General features: G+C 31.0%; 1 protein-coding gene across 3 annotated transcripts in view; it reads left to right on the top strand.

The window, feature by feature from the left end:
• Positions 1-15,653, top strand: part of LOC118201766 (SHC-transforming protein 1-like) — a 141,256-nt gene that overhangs the window by 40,359 nt on the left and 85,244 nt on the right. For all 3 annotated transcript variants that reach the window (XM_085819043.1, XM_085819042.1, XM_085819044.1), the window contains 3 exons: positions 2,709-2,762; positions 4,075-4,253; positions 11,914-12,055. In XM_085819043.1, the coding sequence (XP_085675169.1) occupies positions 2,709-2,762; positions 4,075-4,253; positions 11,914-12,055 (375 nt within the window). The remainder of the gene's footprint in view (positions 1-2,708; positions 2,763-4,074; positions 4,254-11,913; positions 12,056-15,653) is intronic.

The raw sequence follows: 15,653 nt of genomic DNA, 5'->3' as shown, positions 1-15,653 counted from the left end.
GAAGCATGTTTTCTTCTAATTATTTTGTTATTGCTAATACAGAGTGACCTTGATGAAAGCAGATATTTAAATACAGTATTTTCTGCTCTTGTTGAATAATTCTAGCATGTCTTGTTGCTTAATTTTTGTTTCAGTGCAGTGGTAAGCATGGAGACCCCAAAAGTTCATTTTTGTCTTATTAGGTTTTTATTTTTAAAAAAGGGAAAGAAACATATTGGTCAAACTGCTTGTAAAATTGGTGCCATATATATTGAAAAAGTGCTGTTTCTGATGCCTCAGTTCGAAGGTGATTTGATCGAAATTTCAGCCTCGAAGATGATGCCTGCTTTGTATGGTCAGCCTCTAATAAACAAGAACCTGCTAAAAGAAGCTATCACTAAAAATATAATTCTACAGTTCAGAACTAACAGAAAAATAAATAGTCCAATAATATAATATGTGATCATATGAAAAAGATTAGGTATACAATCTACTATAGTGTGTAGGTACCCCATATTTTAATAGAACAGAATATTCTTGCTCAAATATTGCCATGATTCTTTGATAAAAAACGAATAAAACAATTTTTCTTCCCTGAAATGCCTTATTACTGGAGTTGAAAAGTAAATACTACACAGTAATGTTACAAGAAAGATGAATTAACCTAAAGAATTTCCTTTAGTAATAAGTTGCAGAGGGGAGCTTTATCCCAAAAAAGTAATGCTTTATGTATGGTGTGACTACAAATGAATTGTACATGATGAAATTTGCTGCCAAATCAGTCAATAAATTCAGAAAAGTATTTCCCCCAGTGACAGTTTTAAAAGTTAAAATCCAAGCCATGTGCACAGAATCGACTAGTCTTTGAATTATTGTTTTCCATCATGAAAGTTCTTGGTCTCATATTTCGATGCATGTCAGACAAAGACTTAACGAGTATGGTTTAGATGTTTATGTTCTTCACTAAACCCACATCAACTAAACCTTGCCCTCTTAGATTTGCATCTCTTCAGAATTCTCTGAATTGCCTGGAGTACATTTCTTTGTAGTTTATCAAAAAGCAGGTTAATAATTTCTTTATGAGTAAACATAATAACATATTTCAAAAAGGAATTTTTCATCTGTCTGAAAGATGCTAAAGTGTCTTAGAATAAAGTGGTGCGTATGTGATTCAACGAAAGTTTGTTTTTTTTTGCACAGTTTCATTTATATTTATTATCAAGAAATGGCAGAACTTTTCATGTGAGCTAATATAGGATATTAAAATAGAGAATTAGTGTAGCAAGAGCAGCTGAAAATGTAACTAAAACAGTTATGATCCTATACAGTATATGAATGTATTTTTTGTTAGTTTTTGCTAGCTGAATCTAGCTTTCAGAACTTGTTTTGGAATAGCAAGAAATTTGTTAAATCTCAAAATGCTAAAATAGACATATGAATATGCAATGAAGTGTAAAATTGCGTGCTTTTACAATTCTAGCAATCTAAATAAAATGACGGATATATAAAATAAAATAACAGTTTTTTTTTTTTTTTTTTTTTTTTTTTTAAATGTTTGCTTTAATCTTTTTTTAGTTAATGAAAATTTGATATTGATGCTTACATTTATTTCAAAGATTTTAATCTTCAGATTTTCTCTTCAGTGTTTTAGAAACTCTTATTAAGTTATGTTTAACATTTGATTAAAAATTTGTGCAGCTTTAGATTTCCCAGAACATCTATGAATATATTTGTTGTATTTCCTTCTCATTGATAATAGCCAGACACACTACTTGCTTCATAGTAATTATATAATATTGTGAAGATTGATAATCATTGTTATTAGGTATATAATCTGAAAAATTGGTCAAAGTGATATTTCATTTCATCCTTTGTAAAAATTATTTTTGTACAATTTTTTCTTATAGTAAATATATTGTTTTTAGATGCACTTTGTTATAAAAATTTTGCTTTTCTATAGCAGGTACTAATAGCATTTTGATATCAGTTATTTCTGAATTTTGTTTAAAAAATTACTCATTATGTTAAGAATAATGAATTTAAAAGTGCTAAATTGAAACAATTTTTCACAGTTTAGTGTATATCTGAATAATAGTTTTCTCTACCTCAAATAAAATGACTGAATTGTTTCTACAAGAATTGACTGAATTGTACAAGCCTATGAATTTCTAATTCATAGGTGTGCAGTTTAATGACGGAGATCCAACTTTGAAATTTTAAAAAATTCATAATTTATCAGATGGAAAAGAAAATTATAAATATAAAGGCTTTCTCCTCATATCAACATTTCTCATACCTAGCTTAAAAGTGCTACTAAATTAACTCACTAACAGCATTATTTTTTAAAAGGGAAAGAATTTGAAAATTTTGAAATCTGTCAAATTGTAATAAGATTTTTTTTTTTTTGCTTAACTTTCTTTAGGAAAATTAAAATATTTGGTAAATAAAAAGAAATTAGTAAATCTGAATTTGTTAAAATAAGATTCAACTTTGTTTTCACTTTTTAATAAAAAAAAATATTTATAATTTTCTTTTAAAATTTATAAAAGAATTTATTAGGTTTTTAAGTCAAATCTGAGAAGAGGGAGAAAGCTCACAGCTGCATTATGTGATTATAAATAAAGATTTTGCAGTAAAGTTATTTTGTATAATAGTATATGTGTGTATCTGTTTATCTATCTTATGTGCATTCATGTTATTCTTTTTGAAAGCATTAATCTGTATTTTAGGTGATTGCCAATCATGAAATGCCAAATGTGTCCTTTGCTTCTGGTGGGGATGCTGTAAGCTTATAATTTCTGTTCTACATTTTTGTTGTTATTTAATATATGATGCAGTCTATATAAGAATTAAATCAGTAAAGAAAAATGCTTCTTACCTATCTGTAAAATTAAAGCGTATTGTTACAGATTTTGTGTTTAGTTAGCTATTTTTGGTAGAATTGTAATTAAAATTGTTTTATTTCGCTGTGTAATGCAGTGCGTGACAAGAAAGCTATGCTGAAAAATTAAAAATGCAGGAGCACACACATTTAATGTAATTTATATTTAAATTGAAATAATGCAATTGTGTGTTACCTGTAACTGTAATTCTACTCTTTTGCTTTCCAGAAACCTCAAGAAATTACGAGAAGCTTCTCGTGACTGATTAAAAAGCTTATAAAAGCCGGAGAAAAACATCTGTCTAGTTGTTTACTAAGTTGTTGTTTTACTTAGCTGCTGCAATTTTTAGATTGGATTAGCTTTATCTGTGCTTTGAATTGTGTTCTGTTTAATGTTTTAGTAGTTTAAAATACAACTATTGTGTGCTATTGTATGAATATCTGTGAGGAAAAATTTCAGCATTTTGCTTTATTTCTTGGGATAAAAATAAATTTTATTAACTTTTCATCAGACTTATACATTCAATCTATTACGAACCCATACGCACGCAATGATATGTTAGAAATATTTGAGGAATTAGAACTTGTTTTAGCTTTTTCTGTTTAAGTGTTTTTCTACAAATTAAAGCTTTTTAGAAGACTGTGATAAGCCTGAAAATTATTTTTGAAACTCATTGAAGTATATTTAAACTAAATGTTAAAATTTAAATCAAAATTCTTCTGAAATGATAGACATACATATTTATTGGCAGAAATTTTACTATTGTTATTATTTGGTAAATACTATAGTTATTAGAATTTATACTAATGAAAGAAAAATAAAGTAAAAAAAAAATTAAATTATAATTAATTTATATTATGAATTTTTTGTTCTCCAGGTTATATTCCTTTAATAATTATCTGAATTTAATGGAATTTTACTTTATATAAAATTTTACTTTATATAGAATTTTACTTTACATAAAATTATACTTCATAAAATGGTGAACTTTGTTCGCTTTTCATGAGTTTTGTTTCTTTTCTTTTTTATATATGTTTTAATTTTGTATAAAAGCATTTTAAAATTAATTCCAAGCTTAATTCCTCTAAAATTCATCTGCCACTACTGTTTGTTTATATTTTTAATAATAGCTCAAAATTAAAAAGAAATCTTTCTGTGAAAAGTTTGAATTTTTAAATCAATTCTATAATAATGTTCTTTTGCTTATTTTTAGGATACTTTAGATTTTATTGCATATGTCGCTAAAGATTCAAGATTTGGACGAGCTTGCTTTGTCCTAGAGTGTGGTGGAGGACTTGCACAGGATGTTATAACAACAATTGGACAAGCCTTTGAATTAAGGTTCAAAGAATTTCTTAAAAAGACTCCACGTGCCATAACTGTTCCAGATAGGTTTGTAAAAACTGTTGTTAAAAAAAAAAAAAAAAAAAAAAAAAAAAAAAAAAAAACTTTTTTTTTTTTCCAGTTTTTCATGAAGCTGTAAATTTCATTTGCATGTATTTTTCCCCCTCAATGAAAGATAAATGCAATGATGTTTCTTTGTTTTCTGCAATACATTCCATAAATTATGATTATGGAATAAATTAATAAATATGATAAATTATATGGAATAATTAATAAATATGGATAAATTAGAGAACAAAGAAAAGTTATGGTAATAAAAGAGAGGATAAAATAAACTACAGATAGGAGTTTTAAGAAATTTTTTTTAAATATATATTACGTCATTATTTTTAAAAAGGCATATACGTGTATTATACAAAAGGCATTTTTCATCAAAAATTAGCTGATAAAGAAACTTATCTCCAAATATTTATGAAGATGGAATGGGGAAAAATGCTTTAGTTGGATGGAATGTAGGTTACTGCATTCCAACTAAATGGTGTATATATAATAGTGCTGAACCAGTAGCAATATTTTTTTTTTTTTTTTGGCACAATGCATTCCGGCAAGAGACGTTCTCCAGGTAGATGTCAGACCGTCTGCCATCCGAACGGTAAAGGGGGAAGCTTGATTTATCAATCCAAAGAACCCGTTCCCACTGATCTACTGTCCAATTTCGATGTGCTTTGCACCACATTAACCGAGCAGTGCGGTTGGACTTTGTGATCAAAGGCTTATGGGCAGCAGCACGACCATGAAAACCAAGCAGATGTGCTTCCTTACGGATGGTATTCATTGAAACAATACTCCCAGATGCCTGTTGAAACTCCTCATGATGAGGGCCATTGGTTGGGTGCGGTTCTTCCGAATTTCTCTGGACAGCACGCGTCGGTCTCTATCTCCCAGTTTCGTTAGTCTGCCGACTCGGGGAACATTCCGACAATAGCCGCTCACCTTACACTTCTTAATCACGTAGGCCACTGTTGATTTTGGGTACTTCAGATCGTAGATATGTTCATTAAGGATCGGCCAAATTTGTGATAACTGATAATTATACCTTTCTCGAAATCAGAGAGCTGCAAGGCATCTTGCATGCGACTAAAGCCGATGCTGTTTCCTACACGATATATACTGGTGGAGTCCGTGACGTACCTTAGGACCGCAGATATTGTCATTTGCATAGGTGTCCAAATACTTATTGGTAGTCAGTATAGTCGAAAACCAGTCGCTCCTCGCTTTAATCTGCAATGATATCATTTTTGTCTTTTCCGTTAGCACAAACTTAGTCGATGCTGTATGCACGCCTAAGTGTTTTCTCTTTGAACACCCAACTTCCTTGAAATAGATTCCCCCTTTAAATTTTTGCTTTCCTCCAAATTTCTTTCTTTTTTTTTTTCTTTTCTTTTTCTTTCTCCCCCCCCCCACATTTGATTTTAGTGTTGACACAAGAAAATTAAGATTTTTAGATTGTTGCACTTTCATAAATTTTGCGTTCTTGTCAATTTTTTTTTTTTTTTTAAATATCAATTGCATTAAATGGGTTTCAGCTGAACACAGCTTCTAGACATTTTAACTATAAATAAAGTTTAAAGCAAAGACCAAAGGATAAATATTTGAATTAAAAGACTTTTGTTAAATGAGAAAGAAAGAAACCACTCCAACAGTGTTTATCCTGTATCACCGTGTGACCCAATTCTTATATCGAGTGCAAAAAATCTTAATCATATTATTTAGAGTTTTTAAGCCTAAAAGTTTCTATATCAAAGAAGATGTTTTTTTTATATAATCTATAACACAAGAGAAAATTACTACTTAAAACATTCTTTCTAAGAGGATTAATGTAAAACTTTATGTTTATATATATATATATATATATATATATATATTTTTAAAGCTAGGACATGAACCAAAGTGTCAACGTCTTGTTTGCTTAAAATCATTGTGAAAATAGACATCAAATGAACTTTTGTCAGTTTTAGACAATTCAATTTAAATGAAGTAAAGTAGCAGACGATAACACGGCGAAGGTGAAAATTTACTTTACAAATCTTTTTAAAAAAAGCGAGGAAAAAAGAAATTTAAAAAAAAAAAAGTTAAAAATTTGAATAATAGCTATAATTTTAACCTTTTCCCGGGGGCTGGGACATATATGTCCCGAGCAAAGTGTACGGCAACTGGGGGCCCGGGACAGTTTTTCCTTGGTCGCAGGGGTAGGAATTCTAACGCTTGAGGCTTGACGACTATTTTACAACACCCTAACGAGTGCCTTCTTTTGAGGGATTCCACTAATGGGTAGGGGTAATTGTCCGTAGTTTGAACCCACATGGCTTATTTGTGAATTCGGTGTCTTCCGGGAAATATTTTTTCGAGTGGAGAAAATAAAAAGACTAATTTGTTACTTCGATAATCGCGAGTTTGCGTTTTAAGATCTTTCTTCAATTTTCTTTCTTTTGCAAATACTGTTATAAATTCTTTGAGTTGATATTTATCATTTTTTCGAGTCGGGTATTAAATAATGGCTAAACATAAAGGAAATTTTCTTTGTTTCATTCTTTTTGTAATTGTTTATTTCAATTTATTCCAGTTTTTAATGTGCATGCAAAGCCAGTATAATGAATATAAACGTTTCAGGTGATGAAAATTAATTTTAATGCTATTTCTAAATGACATACATTCCACGACTACTGTTTACTTGAGTGAAATTTTGGTTTGTTATGTTCTAAATTATAACTAGCGGCTGAGCGGATAAATTTTCTTTAACCTTAATAATTCAACCCGGGTTCAAATTTCGAAGAACGGATTGACTGCATGAACCTTTCGTATTCTTTCATGTATATGAGCCAATTTCCTTCGAACGTCCTCCACGAAAGCCCCCTTCGATTAGGCAAATAATCTTTTCTTTAATCTAGACGAATGAAAATAAAATTATATTTGAAATAAGAAAGCTATGTATATGAGCATCTCATAACTATATTTAGAAACCCTTCCTTGTATGAATAATTTTGATGACAAAATGAATTTCGACTGTGCGATAAATGAAACACAAACTTTTATTAAAGCAGTTAGTAAAGAACATTTTATAATTCAAAATTTAAAAAAGTTTCTATATGTTTGCATCTAGAAGATGATATCTGTATCAATTCTTTCAGAAAGTAGATACGTTAGTTTAGATTAATTAAACATGAGAAAACACACGAAGGCTGCCCTTCTAAGGGAAAGGATGCCTTCAAGGAGAACTTTTAAAGGAAACTATCTCGTATTCACCTTTCACATGGGGCAAACAACGAAAACCAACCATGCAGCCAATCCAATCGCGTGGCCTCGAACTTAAGTCGAACTACCAGTATTCAGTGGTCTTGACCACTCAGTCACAGGTAGTGTTCAGAAAGTAATTAATTTTTACGTGAGAATTGTATTTTGGAGGAAATCAAATGATATATTAGGATACTAAGGATGTATAGAGTAATTGAGATGTGTACTATTTTTTAGTTCCCTAAATTTAATCCTCAGTACTATTCTTTATTAATATTCATCAACTCGGTACAAATCTTCATTCCGAGCTTCATTACTCTGAAAGAAAGCAACAATAAAATGCTTGAGATCTGAAAATTTCGCATAACAATCTGATACCTCAAAGGCCATTTTAGCATTCTGAAAATGTAGATCATAAAAAACTAGAGAAATATTTCTCCATTCGACAAAAATCTTTATTTTTTTAAATTTTAATGGGTTCCTGAATATGCAATTTTGCTTTTAAAGAAAAAATGCAGCAACAATATAAATCGATGAACAACTATTTCCCTTCTATTCTAAGGTAAAAGCAATATATAATATCTCTAAGTGGTAAACCTAAATTTTTGTTATTGAATACATTGAAACTCAACCTCCAGCGTTTGCTCTTGCATTTCTTTACTGAACCAAAAACTGTGAAGCGGTTAAAAAAATTAAAGATCTTATATCCCTGATATGAAGGCAGATCAAGCCTGGGAACGCTATTTTGCAACGTCACATGAAAGAAAAGTTTATTGAAAAAAATTCAGTGCATGTTTGTTAGTGTTGTTCAATAACGATTCAATGCAGCACAAACACAGTTATCAATTTCTTTTTCTCCAGAAATGAATTTTACAGAAGTGTAAATCCAATAACACTCGTTTGGGAACTCGAAAATGCTTTCTAAATGACACTTGTAACAATTAAACTGTATTTAATTTGCTCTTCAATATCAGAATAATTATAATACTTAAAATGAAAATCTATATATTGTTTGAAGGATATGTTTGAATATTTTAAATCACTAAATTCTCTATACTGTGACAAGTCAATACAGGTAACTCTGATTACTTCGCTTATTTTTCAGTATATAACCTATGTGCAACTTTAAAAAGTTATTTTAACCAAAAAAAATGAACAAAATTGTTCAGTTGTAGCATAAAACATTTCGTCTGAAAATAAAACAATAAATTACGTTTCGTGGGAAAACTGCATACATCTATCTGCAGTGTGAAGGCGATTAGAATACTTCCTTCATTCTATCGCCTAGAGCTTTGGAACTGGACCGAAAAGAAATGCTGACCGTTTCTCTGCTTGGCAACAAAATAGCACTAATCACCTCATTGTTAAGACTCGATCTGAAAAATTTTACCCCCTTTCCCTAACCGCTGAGCGAAGAGCCCCCAGTGAAGGAACACAACTATTTTTCGAGCCCACGTGAAAAGGTTAAAAAATAGCTTTTCATATAGTATTAATAAATATTTATTACGCATCATCGAGGAAAAAATTTCATATAATTAATTCTCCATAAAAATTTAATGAAATTTAAGGTTAAATATAGCTGTGGCAATTCATTGTAACAAAATCCATAAACCACATTTGGCATTATTATCATTCGAAAAAAGATGTCAAATTTCAAACTGCGCAAATTTGTAAATTCGTGTATATCTTAGAAATTTTTGAATATAAAAGTATAATTTTTTGCGGGTATTCTTAGAAGTACACCTACTTTAAGATGATGATAAATATTTTATATGTTATAATTCAAAAATGTTTTTGAAAAATTTATAAAAATTATTTTAAAATACAAATTTTAAAAATAAATCATAAAAAATGGGTGAATTTTATTTGGAAGGAACCTAAATTTCGAAATGTGAAAGGAAGAATAAAAAAAGTTTACTAAAAAACGAGATATTAAATATACACCAAATTCAAATTAACATTGAGGAGCTAATTTTTTAAAAACTACTCATGCAATTTTTATAAAACTTGGTAGTCTGGCATAATTTAAGTCTTAGAATCGAAATATGCAAAAAAAAAGGGCATCTTATTTCAGAAAAATTTTGATTTTGTGTAAAACTGCGTATGTTAGAATGATGCTATATATAAATCTAATATATATCCGAAGTCGCTCTTTCGAGACATGAAGAATGCAGTTTGAATTTCATCATTTGGCCCAGTAGAACAGGAGCTATACAATTGACCCCCCCTTTTTTTTCTGCAGTGTACATTGTGGAGAGGTTGGTAAGTTAGGAAATAAAGCACGCAGAAACTAGCGACAGCATTGGTTTGCATATTGAGACAAATCTCTCATTGTTAGAAAAGATGCTTAAAGAGAAGGAGATTGATATAAACTTGCCAGAATGTTTGGGAAGGCTTCAAAGTAAAATGATGGATAAACATTTTATTGAGTGTTGTTACAAAACATAAATGTTTTGTAGCTTTTAATGTGTAATTATCCTAATATTGTTTAAGAATCAATGTCATAAATTACATGTATTTTAAACTGTGAAATTCTATTAAATTGGGATTTTAATAGAGATTTTTAACAAACATTGTTAAAAAATAAAATTTAATAGTGGCCATGTAAATCCATAATGACTAAGGTTATCTAATTACCTAATCTATTCATTTATAAACTGCTTACCCTTAAAAATTATCTCTACATATTAAAGAGAGTTGTTACCTTTCATTAATACTCACTTTGGTCACAAGGTAAAACTCAAAAATGTAAACATTCAAGTAAAACTTATTCTTTGCATCTAGTGAGACTTAAAACAATACAAAACAACTTATCACCTCTGGTGCTTTAATGACTTATTGGGACCTTAAAGTATATTAACTGGGTTACAACCTCTGAAACTCTACACAAAGCATCACTAATTGCATCAAACAGAGCCTGACTAAATTTCAACACTTGTAACCGTGCCTACATCAGGCCTTTCAGGTTTGTTCGAATCTGCATGTCTCTCTCTGGACAATCAGCAGTGGTGACAACGTTCAGTCTTTTGTTATGAATCATTCTGATTATGATCTTGCTTCTCATTTTTACCTATGCCGCTTGACATAAAATCTAATACCTGCTATTTAATACCCTCGATTGACGAAGTATGTGACAAAATACGACATAAAAAAATCAACATAAATCTATTTGTTAGTAAAACGTAAATGTTGCTTATCTTCTTTCAAGTATGTCCAACTATTATAAGTGTAAAATATTTAATGCTACTGGATAAATTGCATAAAGTTTATTTTATTCTCAAATTTCTTAATAATTATGTTAATTAATTCATGTTTAGTAATAATGCAGACTACTTAGGGATCCATTTTATTTTTAGGATGGTATTACAGAAGTGAAATTCAGGCATAGATAATATTTTTAATTGAATTTATCATTTCCCATTTGCTCATAGTTCTTCATTTTTTCATTAATGGTCCTCAAAAGTACTTAATTTCCGTGTGCAGAAATGTGTACGAAACCTGATGTATTTTTAGGAGAACGTTGTTAAGTTCATGCTCACAAACTTTGTTGCATTGGTATAACAATAGATTCTGTGTTAATCATATTTCAGTCTTACTTAGATGTCACAGTTCTAGTCATCATTAATCGAATCCTTAAAATAAGGAATCCTAACTTAGCAAATTCTCATATTAGATGGTTAGGTCATATTTATAGATATGATGATGCATTTCCAACTAAAAAGATAACCTTCTCAAAAATACAGGGGAAGTGATGAAAAGGAAGACCGCCCACCCATTTGATGGCTGGATAGCTTTGAAAAGAATTTGAAACTGGATAGGGATAAACAATGGGAATCTGTGGTACCGGATAGGGTCAAATGGTAAAAACTCGGAGAGGCAGCTTTGGCCTGTAGCAGGCTGTAGAGCTCAAGAAGAGAAAGAACTTAGCAGATGAATCCATTCAAGATCTTTCTTGCAAATAAAAGTTCAGTTTTCTAAAATGTATTATTAGAATATGAAATAATGATAGATTTCAAAATAATTCTTTCTACTCTATTACTGAATTCTTTAAATTAGTACAACCTAGATTAATTTTCATACAAGTATACTAATAAAACATTCTTTTAGTGGCGTCATACCAGTTGTGGTCAAGATCATACTAATTTTATGAAAATAATTGCAAATTATCTGATTTTTCGTAATTAATTGAAATGAGTTTAATTCATAAACAAAGTGATGGAAAATGATTATAACTATATCGTATAAAGAGGCATAAGGACATTTTCATGCAAGTTGTTGACATTAATCATATCTTTTCTGAATAAAATAACATGTTCTATGTAAGATTAGTATTTTTAACATTTTTATTTGATTATTTCAAACTGTTAATATATATATATGCATCTGTATGCATGCATAAATATATATGTATTTACAGGTTAGAAAATCCTGTCTTCAATGGAAGTGATTGTGCCTGGGGAGAGGATCCTGAATATTATAATGACTTGCCTGGTAAAGTACCTCCTGAAGGTCAACCCCCTCTTCCTCCATTACCTGATTATCAACAGAATGGTACTGAGGTGCGTTAAATTATAGTTTGATTGAAGTTTTATTATCAAATATGATTTAAAAAAGGGTAAAATGTCAATGCCATAATTATAAGAAGTTAATCATGCTAGAAATTAGTGGATAGTAATGTACTGTCTAAAATATAAATTAATTTTAATAAAGTTGATTTTAAGAATAAAAATCATATTTTAAAATTAACATATGCATTAGTATCAAATTATATGAAATGTTTCTGAATCCTGTGAATTTCAAAAGTAGCCATCGGTATAATATCATATATATCCATGAATGTGAGTTGATTTTTTTCTACTGAAGTTTAGAAGTTGATTTATATGAGTTCAAAATGATTTGGTAACAATTTTCAGACGTCTGTCTGTGCTAGAGACAAGTTTGAGTCCACCCATTTTACACAATAAACATTGTTGTTATCCACTTTGCAAGTGATATTATCATTGATTCAGTCCGTGTAGCAGAAATAAAGACTAGTATTTTACTCATAAAAATGTATCCATGAGCTTGTAACTGAAAACATGAAAGGCCTTGTAGCTTCAGAGTGATTATCATAATTGAAGATCCGAGTAAGATTTGCTACACTTTTTCCAAAGTATCAATCCAAAAGCAGAAGAATTGAAAAACTGTTGGTATCAAAAATGCTGTTTTGTTCAGCTGCGATTTCTTCCCTGTTTTTGAATGGAAGCTTAAAGTGAATTGGCATTCATCTTCAACTCATAGTACAAATGTAAAATTAAATCACTAATTTCTTAAATGTTTGGTAATACAGTACAATCCCGATTATCATGTTTTTAGCTTTTTTTCGGATTATCGTGGCCGCCGCACATAACAAAAATCGCGATAATCCGAAAAAAAGCTAAAAACGGGTATAGCAAAAGAAAAAAAAAGTCATTCCAACTTTGAAAAATCATTTTATATACAATAAAATGTAAAATAAACAGCAGAAAATTTTTAACTAACCCTTAATATTTTAGTATATCACTGAAAACTAACCTAAAATGCATTTTGTTAATGAAAACAGAAAAGTGCTTTGTATACTTACGAGAGGCGTCAAGGATACACAGAAAAATTAATACATATGTACTGTTTTAATACTGTAATGTATTATGTAATTACAAAAGCATAACTGTAAAACTACACCTTTTTGAAGAAATCAGTCATTTGTGTTTGCTTCTTGCTTTGGAAGCATTTTCTCTTGATACGAGATTGCATTTTTCGTAGCATAAATTTCTCGGCCAACTCTGCGTCATCTTGTTCTTCCAAATAGCTCGGCAATCCGTCGACTTCTTGCAAAGCCACTTTGTGAGTCTTCCGCATCTGCACAGTGGGCTCTTCTTCGCCTTCACTTCACTGTCCTTCATTCTCAGTCTGTCCCCTTGCTTTCTTCACAATTTCGTCATCTGTTAAGCGTTCGAAGCCAGGTTCGTTGACGTCACACTCCAACCACTCGTTAATGTTTTCAGCATCGATGTTCTGACCACCTGGAACTGTTTTCACCATATCGGCAAGAGTTGCCATTGGCGTGTCTGCATCTTCATTCTCTTCTTCACAACTCAAAGGGGTTAGGTTGTTGTTGGCTTCAACATTAGGCATGAGTTTTCTCGATTTTCTGAGGGTTGACAGTTTCACTGACTCCCATGCAGATGCAATATCGTAGATGCTCTCCAAGATTGTGTAGTGTTTCCAAAAATCTTTCAGATCATAACCTTCTTCGATTTTCTTCATTAGCAGTTCGGTTCCGTATGTTCTCTTCATTGTTGCAATGATTCCTTGTTCCATGGGTTGGATTAGCGCAGTAACATTTGGGGGGAGAAATTTTGCAAAAATTTGTCCATCAGAAAATTTTAGCATGAGTGTTGCTGGGTGAGAAGGTGCATTGTCGATTAATAGCACAGCTTTTTCAGGCAGGGTTTTTGATTTAAGATGTTTACGCACTTGAAAAAAGATGTTTTCGAACCATTCTTGAAAAATGTTTCGGTCCCTCCATCCTTTTTTTTTTTTTTTTTTTTTGTTTTTTTGTTAAAATAATCAACGGGCAAATTATCTATCCTTGTGCCTTTGAAAGATCTTAGTTTTTTTGACTTTCCAATGACAACAAGTCTAAGTTTATGTCCACCGGTAGCGTTACTGCAAGACATGATAGTGATCCTTTCCTTGCTGCTTTTATGACCCGCCGCTTTACTTTCATTTTCAAATGCTAAAGTGGAAGTGGGAAGACATTTCCAGAAGTCCCGATTCATTGGTATTGTAAATTTGTTCAAAAGATAGATCTTTTTTTAAAACAAATTCTTCAAATTTATGGTGGAAATCGTTGGCTGCTTGTTGGTGTTTCTTCCCATGAAGTCCAATTTCTCGAATTCCATGTCACTGTTTAAAACAAGTCAACCAGCCAGAAGATGCATCAAAATTTCCTTTCAGGCCTAACAACTCAAAAAAGGTTTTTGCCTTTGCCACAATGGTAGGACCATTTACAGGAGTACCCTCTTTTCGAACTTGAGCTAACCATTGTGTCAATGCCGTGTCTAGCTCATCAAAGGTAGAACCCTTCAAAGTTTTTCGCATTTTCAGTGCACTGTCCGACATTGATGCAAAGTTCACCAGTTTGTCTTTTTGCTTTAAAATGTCACGCACTGTTGTTTCCGCGATTCCGTAATCCAATTCCATCTGCTGCCTTGTAGCGCTGTTTGCTACTTTGGAAATTAATTCTAGTTTTTGCGCAATCATCAACACAACCTTCTTTTGTTTTCCTGACATTTTTAAATCGGTAACGAAAAACACAAAACTAAAAAACACAACCACTGAACACAAATAAAAGATAAGAAATTAACTCAGACCGGTTCGCAAACGCAATCAGGCTTAAACTAACAATGGTGAGTGGGAGAAGTGGACGTGCGAGTAAGATTAAGATGAGAAAGGGCGGTGGAGTGGGCACTGCAAGGGTGAGTAAGAAATCACTTACTTATCAGAGGGGCCGAGGAAGTTTCTGAGAAGGCCTGGGATATTTTTGCCATAAATAAGCACGATGTTAGCAAATTTAACGTTTCGCTCAGTTTTGTGAACATTTTTATTTTCTTTGCTTTATGCTCGTTAAAAAAAAAAAAAAAAAAAAAAAAAAAAAAAAAAACTGTGCAGCAGGCGCAGATAATCTGCCTGCAGATAATTGGGAGTCTACCGTATATGTAACTACAATTAGAGTAGGATTTTCAAATTATCTTTTACTAATTTTTCAGTTTTAGCTGAAATTTTGCAACAAAATCTTACCACCCAACTTATACATGAATAAGCTTATGTTCAAAAATATATAGTAAGGTGAAACATCTTTTTAAATTTATGTCATCTTAACCTTTTCAGTCCATGATTAGATGCCTTTAAGATTAAAAAAATAAATAAATAAAAATAAAAAGCTTGGTTTTTAAAATTGCCTCCCTTTCAAGAGAGTTCTTTGCATCAACATTTTTTTATTTCTGCTGAACTCCTTTCTAAAGGTTTGTTTCATAAAAATTGAGAAGAAATGCATGGAATAATCGTTTGGACTAAGGGTTTTTAAAAAATGAGCTTCTGGCGACGTCCGTCCTTCCCTCTCAGATTCTACAGATA

The sequence above is a fragment of the Stegodyphus dumicola genome, chromosome 6, assembly GCF_044657685.1.
Source record: "Stegodyphus dumicola isolate Sdum_Otavi_A_Nest chromosome 6, ASM4465768v1".
Lineage (NCBI taxonomy): Eukaryota > Metazoa > Arthropoda > Arachnida > Araneae > Eresidae > Stegodyphus > Stegodyphus dumicola.
Note: the sequence above shows the minus strand (reverse complement) of the source record. Positions and strands in the feature narration are given on the sequence as shown.